At 42.4% G+C, this 18,429-nt stretch overlaps 1 protein-coding gene across 1 annotated transcript in view; it reads left to right on the top strand.

Moving 5' to 3' along the window:
• Positions 1-18,429, top strand: part of adamts16 (ADAM metallopeptidase with thrombospondin type 1 motif, 16) — a 48,215-nt gene that overhangs the window by 19,861 nt on the left and 9,925 nt on the right. Inside the window, exons 8-18 of the mRNA XM_079275060.1 lie at positions 248-353; positions 543-680; positions 3,887-4,040; positions 6,941-7,036; positions 9,919-10,067; positions 11,778-11,950; positions 12,119-12,249; positions 12,605-12,728; positions 12,901-13,145; positions 13,337-13,472; positions 14,993-15,119. Of these exons, the coding sequence (XP_079131186.1) occupies positions 248-353; positions 543-680; positions 3,887-4,040; positions 6,941-7,036; positions 9,919-10,067; positions 11,778-11,950; positions 12,119-12,249; positions 12,605-12,728; positions 12,901-13,145; positions 13,337-13,472; positions 14,993-15,119 (1,579 nt within the window). The remainder of the gene's footprint in view (positions 1-247; positions 354-542; positions 681-3,886; positions 4,041-6,940; positions 7,037-9,918; positions 10,068-11,777; positions 11,951-12,118; positions 12,250-12,604; positions 12,729-12,900; positions 13,146-13,336; positions 13,473-14,992; positions 15,120-18,429) is intronic.

The raw sequence follows: 18,429 nt of genomic DNA, 5'->3' as shown, positions 1-18,429 counted from the left end.
TTTATTCATGCAGTGTGAGACTGGGGTGAGTCTTGTGCTTCTCATCTGAGATAATCATGTTGGAGTTAAAAAGTTCACTTTTTGTTGAGCAGGAGTAAACACAGCTTGACTGTGGTTATTACAATCAATCAATTACAGATTAATCAATCAATCAATTACATATTATGTTGGAATGGAGTGAGTTACCATTGATGAAATAATTAAGGTGTGATGTCAAATTTGTGAAATGATATCACTGGTTTTGCAGGTTTTGCTCCAATTAGTGGGATGTGCAGCAAGTACCGGAGCTGTACCATTAATGAGGACACAGGCCTGGGTCTGGCATTCACTATCGCGCATGAATCTGGACACAAGTAAGGATTTCCATCCTTTTCATTGGTGCATGACAAAAAAATGATGTCTGGTGGTGATGTCTGGTGGTTAAGGCGTCAACCACGATCCACAATGTCCAGCCATGGGCTTTTTCTTGCACTGCCCCATACTTATGGAGCACTGTCGTCTTAACTTGTAAATACTTTTCGTATCTTATGTACACTCCTTAGTTTTGGAATGGTCCATGATGGTGAAGGCAACGTTTGTAAGAAGTCAGAAGGCAACATCATGTCTCCCACATTAGCGGGTCACAATGGTATCTTCTCCTGGTCTGACTGCAGCCGCCAGTACCTCAGCCGCTTCCTCAAGTAAGCAGACATAATATTCCATATTACTGCTGTGGTTTTGTTGTTTTGCTGACACAATGTTAAAATAATTGATTTAAGTAGCACTTATTCTTAGAAAATGACATTTATGGATGTGACCGCTTGAAGAGTCACATTAAGTTTTCACAACAGAGGAGCTCAATCACATCCATATGGCACATTGATAATGATGAATGAGCAAATCCTCATGCCAGCCTTTGTTAAGTGCTCATGCAACACAGACACAAAGCACTGTGTGAGTTTATTTGACAGACTTAATGAAGCAAGGAGCCCACTCAAAATAGCATGCTTCAAAATAGCCATTTTGAACATGCATTGTTTGTATTATTCCACACATGTTATTGATAGAAAAAACATGTCAGCAGCAGATATATCAGTTACAAATGCTGCTGTGATCCAAAGAGTGCCAAGTGAAAAACTGCACCTATGTTATAACTATTATGGGACTTGATTTTGCAGAAAAAACAAGGACCAACAGGCCTACTGTATGTACTGTGTGTGGGAGGCTGGAATATATAGCTGACATAGCAACTAAGTGATATGTGGTGCTGCTATTCTCCTGTAAGTGTTGTTTTACAGACTGCGTACTATTATGTGTCAACGTAAGTGTGGGGGGGAAGTGTGCGAGGGGGGGGGGGGGAAGTTATGTGTGTGTTTGTGCAATAACTGCATTTCCATGCATACAGCGTGCTCATCCATGTGAGGAAAACAAGCATCACAGACATAGCGTCCATGTGTCTGGCTGTGTTTCTATGTGTCTGTGCATGTGTGTGTGTGTGTGTGTGTGTGTGTGTGTGTGTGTGTTTGTGCTTGAAACGAGATAGCTCAGAGCCAGTGCCCGCCACTAAATTTACCAGTGTGTTAACTGAACTGTCAGGTCCCCCCTCTCAGAGTGGTGGAGACAGACAGTGTATTTCCTCGCTGAGTTATTAGAGATGGGGTGACCTCACACTTGTTAGGCCTGTCAGCCTTATATTAAACTCCCGTCATCCCCTGAGGCCCCGTGGAGGGAATCTCTTCACCACTGAAACAACCAGTCGTCTTCCTGTACAACTCCTTCATGATAAAAATGCTGAAATGCTGTACAGAGGGTTATGATATTTAGATGTTTTTGGCTAAATGGTTCTCATTGAGTTAACTGAGACTGCTAAATGTCTAAACCATCATCTGTTAGGGAGGGGGAGTTTACATCACACTCACTCTAAATCTGCCTCCCCTCAGTCAGCCATGACAGTGAGGTCTGCACCACCACTGTATGTATAGGCAGATGCTTTATCTGACCTCTTTGTCATGCTCTAAAATGGATGGACAACTTTCATGGCAGGGGAAGCAAAATCCCCTTCAAAGCCACTTGAAGTTCTTTTGTGAGCATTGGTGAAACCCATTAGAAAGCCAGTGATACATGAAGGTTACAAGATTCTCTTGAGGTCCCATTTCTTTTCACAGGGTCAGACATGCTGCAAATGACACAGTTCAGCCCATTTGTCACATTATAGCCAACATCTGAGGTGACGTATTTATGTCTCTTGTAGAAGCTTTTTGTCTTGTGCCGTTTTATTCGATTGATTGCCAAGATAAGATCAACACCATTCTCAATCCCGTACGATAAGTACGCAGCTGGACCCAGCAGATGATACATTGAGCTCAGCATAACGACCGGACACAGAAAGCTTGGCAGTGTACAACGGAAGGAAAATCTGTGTTAATCAGTGACTTCTGAATCTAACAGATTAACACGGTATATCGCGCTTCTGAACAAAATCTGTATGAAGTGTAACAACAATATTTTGCTGTTTTATGACGGGCTCTGTGCCTGACTAGTTCTTGGCCTCAACCAGTAACTACCTGCCAACTAACCAGGCAACTTTACACTTCAAACGAGAAACAGCGTGTTAATCAGTGCGCTTTAGATGTGCTGATGGTCGGATTCTGTTACCTTTGGACAGAGCCAGGCTAGCTGGCCCCCCCCCCCCCCCCCTAAATCAACCGGCTGCTAAGTGTTTTTTAATAATTCACCTGTGACCACTGATCCTTTTGCCAGTCTTGTAATTGGCCTTATGTCATTAAGACTTTTTTCTCTTCCCACATAATATCATTTTGCTGTCTTCATGTTTGATATAGCAACAAACCATGATTTTATTTTGATCTTTTCTTTTCATCCCCAGCTGATGATAATCTCATGGCATTCAGTGCTTACAGCCTCAAAACATTTCCTCTGAAGGCTCTCACAGTCGCATTAGTGAATATTAAAAGCTAGTCTAAAGTGTGTCTGTTACGTTGGCCTTGTAACTTCATGTGAGACTGACCGCTTGAGTGCAGGCGTGCTTGTCCACAGGCCTTACTTGTGCTCGCGCTGATGCGTGTACACTGTAAAATGTAATGTATTTTTCAGAAACCTTACTAATGTTAAAAATCCGAATATTGCACTTGCAGAAGAGTCATTGTTCTCTGTCAACACAAAGGACCCATAAAGCGATGGAAGATCTCCCTCTCACACACAAACACACACACACACACACTCTGCTAAAGCAATCATGACCACTCACTAGCACGATGAACCTTTCCAACATATTTTGCCTTTTCATGCTCTTTCCACCATATTGTTGTATTATATTCCCCTGACTGCAGTGTATAAGCAGTAAAATATCTCTGTATAATAACCTGTGCTATCAGTTAACATTGGAAACCCCCCGCTGGTGTTAGGATATGAGCAAGTGTTTTATATGTCCGTCATAATTGAGCCCCTGATGCATTAAACCCCTTACTCTTCAGGTTTGAGTTTTGCAGCATTGTTATGTTACCACAGCAACACTTTACAGCACTCTCCAAAGTCAGAAGCGGTGGAGCTGGTGGACTGGTGCTCCCCATTTCGGAATTTCTGTGTGCACAGCATGGAGCCTTATTTACATTTATAAAGTACTGAATCACATGTCTGTTTGGCTGTTTGCATGTCTGCATACATGTTGTTTATCACCAGTTGTTTCAAGATTAATGATGAATTCTGCTGTCTTTTACGGTCCTCCGCTGACCTATTCACCTCCACTCGCCTTGCTGCTCTGCTCCTCTTCTATCACTTTTGTTGACCTCTTTATTCTTCCTTGTCCTGTGTCCTCTCTTTTCTGTGTATCTCTCCTTGCCTTGACCTACTTTTCCATTTCTTCCTCTTTTATTCTCTTCCCCCCCCCCAGTTCTGCCCAGGCCGTGTGCTTATCAGATGAACCCAGAGCGGTCAAGGAGTATCGGTACCCCGAGAAGCTGCCTGGCGAGCTGTACGATGCAGACACACAGTGTAAATGGCAATTTGGGGAGAAGGCCAAACTCTGCACCCTGGACTTTAAGAAGGTACAATTGATTTTGACACAATTATGCCTCCCCATGCAAATTTAAAAACAAGTTCAAAATCCCATGCCATGCTATAATTCCCTCGGTTTTTTTCAGCACACACACACACACACACACACACACACACACACACGCACAAACTAAAACTCGAGTGCTCAATTACTTTAAAACAATGTGGTGGCAATTGTTCCCTCGGAAAAAACCAGTGAGAGAGATTCAGAGCAGGATGGCGGGAATGAGGTCGAGGAAAAAAGGAAGAATGAAGGAAAGAGGAAGGAAAAGAGAAACTGATTAGGATTGAATTCCCGCATGTGCTCATACACACACAAGCATGCATACTGTACTCTCTCACACATAAAATAAACAGTGAGAGTTACAATTCTGCTCATGAAATACTCACTGGGATGGATGACTAAATATACACTGGAGCGTTGCCAATGGGAATCTCTCCTTGTTGCGCTCCCATTGTCTCATTACTGCTGATGTTTGAGAGACCCTGCCTGAGTCCAGATAGGATTTAGATTACTTCAGTGTTTAATGGCACCTTAAAGATGTTTTAAATTGTTGGTGGTCTTGCATCTGGATTGGTGATTTTCCTACGAACAACAACGGTACCCCACCTGAACCTCATAAGATGCACCTGCCCTTCCAAAAGAAAAACAAAAAGAGAAGTCAATGGCTATTTATTAGTTGTTGTTTTTGAGAGAGTAGTTTATTTTGCTGTTATTCTGACACAGCTCACGTTGTACTTTGCAGATTAGTCCGGCCCTGCACACTGTGTGCGTGCGTGAACTCTTTCAGCAGACCCATATACACCAAAACAAACTGGCCACCATGTTTACCTCCAGGCAGACATAAATCTAAGGGGCGGTTCACAGGTAAAAATGTGTGGAAAGTACGAGTAATGTCGCTTTTATCCTTTTATCCAAAGCGTTCTAAAAGTTAAACTGTTATCATACTATATCGTCTTAGGCTCTTGAGAACGCTTGCGCACTGTTGAGATGGTGTCTCTTTCCTTCCGCACATCTACATTGACAACAATGGATTTGAGGGCAGCATGTGATTGGCCCCTTAAACTGCAAGACTATAGCAACATATGTCACAGCATTTCATAAAAGAACTTCAGGCCATGGGATACAATCCTGTGTGCAGCCCTTATGGTCATTTGTGTTGCCATTGATTGAGATGAAGTGAACCTATCTCCCACCGAGGGATTTATTGCGTACTCCACGCGCCAATCCAGTTTATTTATTTATTTTGGTAATGATTCAACGAGCGTTGTTCCTGTCGCACCTTAAACTGATCAACTTTATCCGGATGATGCCACTCATGACTCCTGAATATGGTAAAACGACCTTGTTCCACTGTACAGTTTTTTAGGCTGCAGAATTGTCTGTGTAGCAAAGATTCTCATACGTTCTCACAGCTTGTGGTTCACACTGTTTGGAAACTGAATGGATTGTAATGAGTTGGGACACGGGACGGGACTGGCAAGTCCTTTATTGAAGAAGATGTTGGAAAACGTTTGGAAAGGGGCTTTGAAACGCCTCAGAGATCATTTGCTAGGATACCCTTGATATTAGCACATGGTTCCCTACTTAGCCCGCCCATTTGAACATTGAAGCATCTATGCATCATTTTAACTGCAAGATATTTTAGAATTGCTCCCACGTGGTTTTGTTTTTGGTCCTGCACTATTTGTTTTCATGCACCTGGCAGCGGCAAGGTGCACAGTCCCCAAGCAGCACTCATGCTCACTGTCTTTCCAGACACTTGCTACTCGTGAAAAAACAATATGAGAATCGTCCTCTGGTGCAATTCATTGTGAAATGAATTCATATTTAATGAAACCTTTTGGGAGGCGATGTCAAGATAAGGTACTGCTGGAGGAGCTAAATGATACTCTCTATGGTGTGTGTGGTTAGATAGAGCTGGGTTACCCTTGCAAAAAGCAAAATAATAAGTGTGGGTGTTTTTCACCTTTTCTCTCTTCAACTCAGTTTCTGTCCCACTCTGTCCATCATCTCTCTCTGTCTTTTACTTCCATCACTCACTCACTCTTTTCCCTGCTTCTCTCTGCCATTTTTACTGCTACAAAAGGCCTGAGCAAGCAAAACAGCTGGACAAATCGGCCTTGGGATGAATTCCATGGTGGTTCTTGGCAGCAACAAGCTGAGGCCGAGGTGCCTGTCAACATCTGCACTGAGTTGTCAAAATCTGATATAGTCATTCAGAAAGTAAGATAGTGGATACGTTAAAAAAAAAAAAAGCAGCAGGCCATGTTGCTCAAGCAACGTGAACAGGGAAAGCACATGGTGCGCCCATCTGAATCTTTCAGACCTCTGCTGAGAAACACAGCCATGAAGTCGTGTAAGTTCAAGTCAATTGTACCCTGTTACAATGCACACATACTTGCATAGCATCATCTCTGTTCATATCTTTTGTGGGTTGCACTTTTTCTGACCTTAAGCTGCACTGTATGTTAGGCAAAGAAAATGTATGAAATTACTACATCAGCTTTATCATTTCATAATATTGTCATTCGGCTGGAGAAACAATGGATGTGCATTTTTTTCGTATTAAACTGATCCAACGTCTGTGGGATGATAAAATGTTGTTATGCTAGCTACTGCATACAGCATAAATATTTTGGAGATACAAGGTTGCTGCACACTGAAAGCTTGCCAGAAGATCGTTATTCAGACAATCTCGATTTCAGCAAGTTTCCATCAGCATGTTTTAATAGCTCTCTAGTGGCAAAACAGCAATGTTCGCATTATTTATTGTCCCCCTCATCGCTAGCCTTGTTTACAGCTGTTGTGAGATACTGATACTGAGCACGAGAACATGATCGTAGCGCCATGTAATTCACTCCCTGCCTTTCTCCCATCTTGTTCCAGGACATCTGCAAGGCTCTGTGGTGCCACCGTGTTGGGAGGAAGTGTGAGACCAAGTTCATGCCAGCTGCTGAAGGCTCCGCCTGCGGCCCTGATATGGTGACTGAACACATGTGTTTGTGTGTGTGTGTGTGTGTGTGTGTTTGTGAGGGTGGAGGGGGCTGGGCGATACAAGCTTGGTCACCTCAAGAGTAGTATCACATGACTTGCATGGGAACCAATTCATTTCCATTGGACTTTTTTATCCATCGCCTTTGAGGCAATTCAAGTGTTCTTTCCAGAGAACATTTCTAGCAGCATGCAGGAACATGCAGCTAAATCCTTCTGCAGAATGTCAGTATTCATATCTTTGTTCTTTTTAAATGCATGCTCCATGCAGGGTGTAGAATTGCCGTTTAATCACACCGACACTGAGATAAAGTGTTTCATTTTAGCCAAAGGAGACAAAATGATTTTGCAGTTATACGCCTGTTTTTTCAAATGAGGACAGCATGTGATTTTTTTTTTCTGTTTACTTGACTGTCGCCAGCACACTGCTCCATGGCAACATCATGCCAAATAAATCCACAAATAAAAGGCACCAAACATCAGCCTCTCACTAATTTATTTGCAGTTTTTGTGAAAATATGCTCAACAACACAATTCAACAAGAACACCAAGAACAAGCACAAGAACAAGAACAAGAACAACAAGAACATTGGAAGTGACGGCTCTCAGATTCCCTGCAACGGACTGAGCTGCACAAGACGGATGAAATAAGTGAATTCAATTGCAGAGTGGATTTTCCCTTTAAGGCATTGAGGGGTTTTTTCACTGTGCTGCTTAGTATAATCAGCTGTGTGGCATTTAGTTAGAGCTTGTAAAGAGATGTCTCACACACAAATGCATGCATAGATTCCTCCTCCATGGGATACCACTGACCTCTGAGTGAGTAAATTGCACTAGACAAAGAGCGATATTATATTATATGGTGATCAGAGCAAAATTGATGGAGATGCTATCATTAAAGTAACATTTGTTGAGTGTTTTATGGTTATGTAGTGCAAATACGTCCACCCAGTTTGGCCATTTCAAAACAAAAGGCCTTGAACTGAGTGACACTTTGTTGAGGCATCTTTTTACACACTAATGCCTTTGTCCCAGTGCAGACTAATAAATCAAGTTCGAAGCAAAGAGTTTGGATTCATTTTGATTTGGGTTCACTTGAGTGCAGTCTCGGTAACAATCTCTCTTTTTGATAGAGGTACCACACTCTCCCTTCATTATTTTACCTCAGGGAGCAGCTGCAATTGGTTTGTTGCTGACGTAGCAAAAAATATGCCATTGGGGCCTGGGCCAAAAAGCAATCTGTGCTCTTTATTTATTCTTTGTTTCATTTCTTACTTCTTTCAAGATGATTCTCCCCCAAGGCTCGCTCTCTCTCTCTTACTCTCTCTCCCCTGACAGCCCCTCATCCACATTCGCTTCTCAATATATTGAACTTGATGGTTTAATCCCGCCCTTTCCCTCCACGGGACAATTAACTGAACACAAACAATGACAGGCTCACTTAGGAATCCGTGGCACTCAGCCGCAGGGGGAAAACTGAGAGGAAATCAGCTGTTCTAGTTTTCGAGTCAAGGACCTCGAGATTAGTTGGAGGGGTGTGTGAGACTGTGTGTGAGACTGTGTGTGTTCTAGTGTGCATCTTGTGGCAGGCATGGACACACAATGGGAACAAGACCAGCTTAATATATGTCACCCAATCAACACTAATGCATGGGTTGTGTGTGCACAGTGTGTGTTTGTGCTCGCTTGAGATCACTCCAAGACGAGCAGTTGGTGACTGCTGTCGTCTTAACACACACGAATCCAGTTCAATCCTGTGCCAGCGAACAGCCATGTGACACAATGTTGCTTTAACTAAGTCTAGATTCTCACTTTACATTTCGGGATTTTGAGTGAAGTACTCCTCATTTTTGGAAAGTGTAATTGGTTGGTTTGGTAACGACTCAACCTTTTTCAAAGGTGCATCCAATAAAGAACTTCCCAACTCAGACAAACTGTATTTACATTACTTGCCATTTAGTTTAATATTCCTCTCCTGCCTTGCCTGGTTGCCTCATCGTGAAACACATTTTGCAGTGATCATGGCTGGAAAGCCACGTGGTCAGTGTGACTGTTGTGCAGAGGAGTTATCTGAGGAGGTAATTGTGACCCCACTGAATATCCTGTCTGGAGGGTAAAAAGAAGCAGCTGGTGACTTCATGTGAGCACCTGGCTCTCTGCCTCACCAAACTAGGAAAACATGGGCATATTTATTTTTTAAATGCATGGTAGAAACCTGCTGGTTCTGGTTAAATTCCTTCAAGAATTATGACGACGCCACAATTCACAAAAAGTAGTAGTAGTAGTAGTTGATTTGCATTGGAAAGACATTAGATTATCTCTGTGCCTCAGCAGATATTTATTCTTTTGTTTTTGCACTAAAAATGTTTCAAAATATGTTTTTCAGCAGCATAGAAACATTATTATATTGATTTTTGCATTGTTGGCAATAGTATTTCATGTTTTATTGTTGTTTGTGTTTTACTTTACAGTGTAGGGCAACATGAAATGCAAATATGACAGACTATTACTGTAGGAGGTATGAGACCAATCTTTCCATATTCCAGTTGAGTGTTGGGCTCAGCCCTGTTAATTCTAGCTGGTGAAAGCTTAAGGTAGAGGCTGTCCAAAAAGCAGCAGCACTGGCGTTTGCCTGATAGATTGTGACGATGTAACCAGGACTGGTCCACAACATTTTTGACAGCATTTAAACCTCAAAGCTATGGTTTACAGACATATTCTATGGTTTGACAGACAGTCGTCATGAAGAAGATAAAGGGCAGGGTCCACTGGAAAGTCTTTGACACTTGTATGACTCTTTGCTCTTGTGTGCCTCCCCTCTGCCTCTCTGCCTCCCTCCGCTCCACTCGTAATTCCTCTCTCTCATTCTCCAGTGGTGTCGCAGGGGCCAGTGTGTGAAGCAGGGTGACGAGGGCCCGAGGCCTCAGCACGGCCAGTGGTCAGAGTGGTCGTCCTGGTCTGCCTGCTCGCGGAGCTGTGAGAGCGGAGTCACCTATCGAGAGCGCCAGTGCAACAACCCGAGGTAGAGATATAGAATAGAATAGAATAGAAATGTACTTTATTCGTCCCTGAGGGGAAATTTGTCTGTGGCAGCAGCAAACAGGGTTACACAATAAAATGAAATATTGGGTATGGAAAATGCACACTATGTACAATATCATAAAATAACAGAGCAGGACCTATTCGATTTAAGAAAACAAAGTAATAAAAGTGCACAGTATATACACTGAATAGAATTGTATTAAATTAACGAAGTAGGAGAAAAAAAAAGGGAAAAAAACACGATATACACGATAACAGGCCCAAACAAAAGAAGTACAGTAGCGCATGTTCGCAACAATTTAAATATTGTTGCAATCGTTTGAGAGGCTTTTGACATTTTGGGAAATGCTTTGCTTTCGTATCAAGATGTAGATAAGGAGATCGGTACTGTCTCAACTTTGCATGGTACTCCAAATAAAATCACAAACAGTTTATTTTTGAGCTTTGGGGGGCGGGAGGGAGCCAAGCAAGGAGTTTCACCCAGTCTTTATGGAAAGCTAAGCTGACCACCTCCTGGCTCTAGCAATGGATCTTCTTTTATAACTCTCGAACGCAACAAAGTGAAAAAGTATTTCCCAAAATGTCTGAAAATGTCTTTTATGAATCTGTCAACTCTGAGTGGATTTGTTAAGTACACCTTTCAAACTGATATATCAAAACTATGCAGTAGAAAAACTCAAAACAAGGGTAAAACCCACAGCTAGAGCTCACCGTTATTATGCTGTTGTTGCCTTCTTGCAAGAACTACTTGAATCACATCAAAAATATCAACTTTGACCATTTCCTCATTTGCAGGACACACTGAAGATGTCTGTACTGTTTGTGATTGCACGACTCAAGGCCAAGAGTATATTAAGACATGTGATTAAAATAGTGAGGATCACTCACATGGGTCTGTCGCTTCATCACTTATCTGCTCACTTAGTCTCTCTACTCATCAGTCACTCAGGATTATTTGCTCTGCCCGTCAGTAAAGGGGCCCCAGCCCAAATGCCGGGGCCTCCTCTTTATCATGTCATGCCAAGATCCTGACAAGTGGTGGGTTAAATTAGACAGAGGGTGTTGAGGAGAGAGAGGGGGAGATGGTGGTGGAGGGTAAGGAAGACAAAGACAGGCATGGGGAAAGAGATAAAGGTGGAGGGAAGGGGGGTGGGGGGGTGCTGTAGAGATGACAGAGAAAGGATTAAAAAAGCAAAAGATAAAATACAGAAATATTAAAGAAGAGAATCTGAGAGCGAGCGAGAGATAAGTGAGAATGTGATTAAAGGGCGTATAGAAGGTGTAATTGACCCGTGGAAGAGATTTTAAGGAACATAGCCTGGGGATATACAGTGCACCTGTGACTGGAGAACCCTTCACAAAGGCACACTCACACACAGCCGCATATACCGGCAAGCATATGCACCTATTAGTCATGACGGTACACAGAATTACAATTAAATTCAATGATTTTTGTAATTTAACACACTTTTGCTCACTCAGTTCAACTGCAACACAAGTGTTTTTTTTCTTCCTCAGAATTTCTTTTTCATACAGTGCAATCTGATACCATTTAGCATAACATGTTATCCACTCACACACATATGAGAAGAAATCAGGACATTTCGAAGATAGTCAAGTGAAATACTGAATATCAAATATACAGTGTTATGCAACAAATGAAGACGTATTTTTCAATCCCTCTTTGCAGACCTGCATATGGAGGGAATTTCTGTGAGGGCTCCTTCAGGGCATACAAGCTTTGCAACACTGAGGATTGTCCCCCCAACACCGCTGAGTACAGAGCGCAGCAGTGTGCCGAGTTCAACGGCAAACAGTTCAGAGGATGGTACTACAGCTGGAGGCCATACACCAGAGTAGATGGTGAGACAACTGTCCCTCACCTGTTCATTTCTCAAAATGACTTAAGAAAAGAAAACTTGAAAATGGTAGAAAATACATTGTGGGAGAGGCTTTCACCAACGAGCCATATCATGTTCGTCAACTATTTGCTTTTACTGTGGCTCATGTGGTTTCCCTCTTTCCTCTCAGATCAAGATGTATGTAAACTGTACTGCTTCGCTGAGGGCTATGATTTCTTCTTTGCCCTTGCCAGCAAAGTTAAGGATGGGACACTCTGCTCACAGGACAGCTCTAATGTCTGTATTGACGGACTGTGTGAGGTAATACTTCTAAATGTCAAGCAGTGAGACGGTAACGCGGTTTGACTGAAGAATGATTTCAAAGCGTTTGGAGTTCGTGCTCCATTTCTTTTTTGAAGGTGATATCATATTTGAAGTCTTTGAAGTTGAGTGTGGATTTAGCACCGGGAGAAGATCAAAAGACACCCTTGTTCTGCTGTTTCACTACTACCGGTACTTTGAATGTCATAAAAAAGAAAACGTTGACTTGTCACCACATAAAGGACAGGCTAAACGATGGTAGTTTTCAACTGATGTAATTCATTTTGCATTATGTTGCATGTTATGTGTATAATCCACTTTCTTCGTCGAAATCAATGCTGTTTTTCTCCCACAGAAAGTGGGCTGTGACCGTGTTTTGGGCTCCACGGCTGTGCCCGACGGTTGCGGGGTGTGTAACGGCGACAACTCCACCTGCAAGATCTACAAAGGACAGTACACCAAGCAGTATTTTACCAACCGTAAGTCAGAGAGGTTAAATTATTCACCTCATTAGTTTTTGGGGATTTCAGTTTAGACATTTTAAAAGCTAATGATTTCTTTCCTTATCCCGTCTGAATTTGTATTGCCTTTTACAGCTCATACACAGCTGCAATATGTGCGTGTCGCTTAATATTTTGTTCTCTTTCTCAGAGTACTCCGGGGTGGTAACAATCCCAGCAGGAGCTCGGAGCATCCGTGTGATGGAACTGAATACGTCCAGCTCCTACCTGGCTGTCAGGGATACCCAGAGACGCTACTACCTGAACGGGCACTGGACGGTGGACTGGCCAGGCCGACACCCCATCGCTGGAGCTATTTTTGAGTACAAGAGACCCTACAACAGACCAGAGAGCCTCATATCAACTGGCCCCACTAATGAGACACTAGTCATAGAGGTAAAGGATCCCTGGACACAGAAAGATGTCATATATTTAATATATATAAATGTATGCAATTTGTGCAACTAGGTGTCTGTCATTCCAACAACATACTTTCTTTCGTTCCCATTATTACGTAGGTCTATGTAATTGTGCTACTTCTTGTTGTCCTTTGTCTCATGGCTCTTACCACATTCTCTCCCCTGTAGATATTGTTGCAGGGCAGGAACCCAGGTGTACGTTGGGAATACACTCTGAAGAAAGCTGATGAGAAAAGGAACCACATCAAACACAACTATACATGGGCCATCATACGCGCCCAATGCTCAGCTACTTGTGCCGGAGGTAAGTGTAAGCATGAATGACACAAATATTTTTGATTGCATTATTAAATCACACAGAAATGAAGGTTAACATGTGTTTTGTTTTTTCTCAACTGCAATGATAGATGTGTTTAGAGTGTGGTATGGTCCTTTTCAGCTCCCTTGTCAATCAAATATGTTGTGCCGTTAGCTGTTCTTCTGCTTGTTAGAAAGTAAACAATACTTTTGTGTGTTTTTTTACATAGATGTAATTCTAAACTTATTTTAAAAAGTCTATTATGTGGATGAAAAAGAACAGATCACCTTCAGATCCTCAATCTTGGCCATTCATCTAAAGCTCAGTCTAACCTCTCTGATCTTTGCTGAGGCTTTTAGCTGCAGGTTAAATGGAGAGGGGAGTGTTCCCATCATTAGCAGCTCTTGTTTGGGACTGGTGGGACCTCTTCTTGTTCTATTGGAGACCTGCTATTACATACACACACATGCACACACACAGATACGCTAAAGGAAACAAGCACACACATGCATGACTTTGACCAGTGGCCTTTGTCCCACCTGAGGCTTAGTATTAAACGAGCACGCACAAGAGTGTGTGTGAGTGCTTGTGTGTGTTTACATGTTGTTTTTTGTGAGTGCTTGTGTGTGTGTGTGCGTGTGTTTAGGTGTGTGTCCGTGTGTGTGTGCACTTAAGTGTGAACAAAGCGCCCAGTGTAGAGTTCCTATTGATTGACACTGCAGGTTAAAGTTCCCCACCCTGGTCTGTTGCGGTCCACCCTAACCACCTCCGCCTCTTTGTGTCCTGATTGTAGGCCATGGTGGGTTGGGGCTCGTTGGCTTTATTAAAGAGTGTGACTGACTCGAATGAGTTAGGATGTGCAGATTGACCAATGCCCGAGGCCAAATACCAACCAGTTGATCTGTAAAGCTCGGATTCATGTTTCTCATAAATCAAATCAGGTCGACATTTGTACCAAAGTCAGGGTATTTGTTTATTTATTTTGTTTAAAGAAATAAATGGTTTTTTTCAAATGTTTTAGAGACTCAAAGTTCCTTTGCACATCACACATGCAGAAGGAGGTGTGCTGAAAAGACACACGTTGAGATATCCATCAACATTCCTTTAACTACCTAGAATATATTTCAAGGTAAAATGCTGTAACATCACTAAACAGGTTTCACATATTGCAGGTATATTATGTGCAAACATTTGATAGCATCTTGACAAGTAGCTTGACACACAAAGACTCACGCAACAATGCTGTTTTGTTACAAATAACGTTTTTGTCAAACTGCCCTTTCCAAGGCCAAGAATGAGCCATCTCGCTCAATAACACTGATGTTTTAATACAACAGTGCCAATAATCTATAACACCCCTCCCCATAACTATTTAATCCATCAATGTAAATATGAGCCTGATGTTTTGTTTTACTCTTATCTGATAGTAGCCAAGTGGCAGATGGAATAGAGTGTCAGTCAAAATGAAAATGATATTCTCCTTTTACGATGATGTGCCTGAACTTATTTAAAAATCACCCATACAGGTCAGATGAACACCAAGTCAGCATGCTACAAAGACGTGAGAGTGCAAGTGAATACATCCTACTGCAATCCCAGATCAAGACCAGCTACTGGACTGATGCCCTGCAACACCCAACCATGTCCCGCCAGGTCAGACCCTCTGCTCTGTCACATGTATGTTGTGTTTGCTAGCCATAGTGGTGACGGTTAGTGATACAAATAAATCTACTCCGCGACGGTAGTGTTTTTTTCATGGAATCAAAGGGTTCTCCATTGTGATTGGTTCTGTTTTAGTCATGCTAGCGCGATGGCTCTATGAATGGCCACCACTGTGGTCCAGACTGAAATAACTAAACTACTATTAAATGGATTGCCATAACATTTTGTGCAGGCATTCATGGTCTCCAGAAGATGAATCCTATAACATTACTTGGGACACCATGAGGTTGACATTTTGGTGAACTATCTCAGCAACTGTTGGATGGATTGCCATGCAATTTGATAGAAACATCTATGTCCACCTCAGGATAATTTGTAGTCACTTTGTTTTTTATCCAGTCATCATTAGGTCAAAGTTAAAGGATGACTAATTTGTCCAGTTCTTTTGATTATAACTTAATAACTTTTGACATTCCCACCCGCCTCAACTGTGTGTGTTCCTGCTAATTAGCTAATATTAGCACGCTTACATGCTAAACAGAGGTTGTGAACATGGTACACATTATACCTGCTCAAAATAAGCATGTAAGCATTGTCATTGTGAGTATGTTAACCTGCTGCCATTAGCATTAAACTCAAGAATCACTGGGCCAAAGTACAGCCTCACAGAGCCGCTAGCATGGCTGTAGACTCAGATTAGAGTTCATGTAATCACTACTCATTCAACCCATTCCTCAGTAATGTCAGTGACAATCCGTGGCCTCAACTGTATGTGAATGACCTCATGAATATACCTATTCTCTGGCTCTCACTGTGGACATCATTAGAAAACGGTATATGGTGCAGACATTTCCTCATATTTTCCTCATACATGCTTTTGGATGGAAAAATACAGAATCGTTGGCCCATCCAGACTTCTAGACTTTGGGGTATGTCAATGATTCAATTGTTAAATTGGCGTAGCCTGTAAGGGCTATTTTGTGGACTGTAGGCTATGTGACAGCCAGATACATAGTTGGCTGTTACCGCTCGACATTATGTGCATGCATGTTCATGTTTGGAACTTGAGGAGGCAGCTTTAGGGGCCACCAGCCAAATAGGTTGATGCAGTTGTCAAGCTCACGTTTGTGAAGAGATTTTCTTGTGGACTGTATTTTAGATTTTCTCTTTACTTAGTCTTAATATCCTTTTAGCCTGTGTCTGTTCTTTCTGCATCTCTCATCCTACTTTAGTCCTTTGTCTCCTTACCTTCTGTCCTTTTCACTCCTCCTGACCGCCATGTGTTATTGGTCTACAACACCTACACATCTGTTCTGTAATTTCTTGACATGCGGTATCAAAATAAGCTGTTTATTGGTTGAGTCAACTCTTCCAAACTTCCCACACCATCTCCTCATAATAGAGCGAATGAGGGGAGGCAGCGGTGGCTGTCTCCTCCACCCTTTCCCAGCCCAGCAGAGCACCTGTTCTATGATGATGACAATTTCCTCTCATGTCATGAACAAATAACTTGCATTTTGGCTTCAACATGTGTGAGAGACACGGGGAAAAAGGGGAGGTGTCACTGGATATTCTCTTTGTGTCTTCATCCAGTTCAGCATGATACCTCACCAACTGTCAGGAAGGGCTAGCTTCTGTGTTTGTTTAACTCAGCAGGCCAACGACTTGTAAACCTTTTCACATGTAGCATCACTGTGGGACCCAAGCTCACAACACAATTGCCAGTTGTCTGGCCACATAAAGACCCACCAGAGACATCACTTTTGAATGTAGTTGAAGAAGCAGTGCTTTATGCAAAATGAACTGCTTCACTGAAGTGATGGGTGCATGTTGGTTCCTCCAAACCCTGGTGATCCTCATCATTCTCTTCCCGCAAGAGAGCACCAGAAACAAGATAGATTTGCAGTTGGGAACCAAAGTAGGAAGCGTCATCATATTTTGAGGTTCCCATCCAGGATGTTGTGGCCAAGAGGGCTTTTCTCGCATTTGTAAAATATCATTGCCGTCGCTTAGAGTGGCACGAACACATTTTCCATGATGTCTGATGATACCAGACAGAGAGAGAGAGTTTGAGCGCTATTGTGGTGTCAGGGTGAGGTTCTGTGGGATCTTGGCTCATCGTAGTTGGTTCGATCACTGTCTATTCCCCTGACACACAGAGCTGAGGCAGAGGATCAAAGATCAGTCAACGTGGTCCGATGCTGCGGACATCATAGGGAGTGCCGCGTGCATTGACAGGCAGGACATGTATGAACACACGCACTGGGGAAATGTCCCTCCCTTGTCTGTGTCACGAAGGGTAAAGCCTTGGCCAGGAAACAATTCAGTGAAAGACACTCTTGGGATAACATCGGTGTTAAAGAGAGAGGAGATTTTGTTGATGAAAATGGGATTTTTTTTTAAGTCAAGTAACGCTGTGATAGGCAGCTACACATTCCGTTTTTTGTTTTGAAGAGGCTAGAAAAACACCAACCTCCTAGTTACAGTTGCGAAGTTATAATTGGACAATGTTCGAGAGGAGCAAACAGTCAATTATTCTGCACTTTGTATGAAATAATTCAATATATTACCTCTGGTATTGGCTTATAACTTCCGTCGCTGTCCGAAATTATTAGCCGAAGGAACAAAACATAGTGGTAAAGTAGGCTTCAACTAAAAGATAGTATGTGTAGAGCCTCTATCAGGACTACCAATGCACAGATAGAGGAGAGTTACAGAGTATAGTAGATGCCTGTCTCCAACGGAATAACAAGAACATTAATCTAGAGGCTATTGACAGCTGCTGTTGGGGCGTCAATTCCTCTGTGCCTCTATTCTGAGTGTTCTCTCATACGCTCTTCGCTATAGTCTGAAATATCAGCCAGATTCTTGAAAATGAAGTGGACACTGTTGACAAGTTGTGCTTTGATTTACAAGCAGAGAGTGGTTAGGCTGAGACGCTGAGTTCTTTGACCTCATCTTGGTCAGTGTTGCCTGCGCATGTCCAGAAAAATTCAGTTGTTGTGTGTCCAATTGCGACTTTGTCCCCTGCATGTTAAAACTGTTTAATTATGTTGTGGCTGAGTCAAGCCTTTCAAAATATTTTAGAAGTCTCGACAGTTCTCGATATTAGAAGGCAAAGCCAGAGACAGCCACAACAAGGCCTTGTTTCATCTTTGGCCCTGGACACCAGTGCCTCTATTGTTGTGAGCTGCTTTTTATAACAGTGTTTGCTAAATGCCTGTGATGTAATATGATGTCGTTGTTTCCGGCGTTTGAGTAGCAATGAGATACAAAATCCCTGGACAGAAACTGATAAAGA

Source organism: Melanostigma gelatinosum (assembly GCF_949748355.1).
Source record: "Melanostigma gelatinosum genome assembly, chromosome: 9".
In the NCBI taxonomy this organism is placed as follows: Eukaryota; Metazoa; Chordata; class Actinopteri; order Perciformes; family Zoarcidae; genus Melanostigma; species Melanostigma gelatinosum.
The sequence above is the reverse complement of the archived record's forward strand: the minus strand, read 5'-3'. Positions and strand labels throughout refer to the sequence as shown.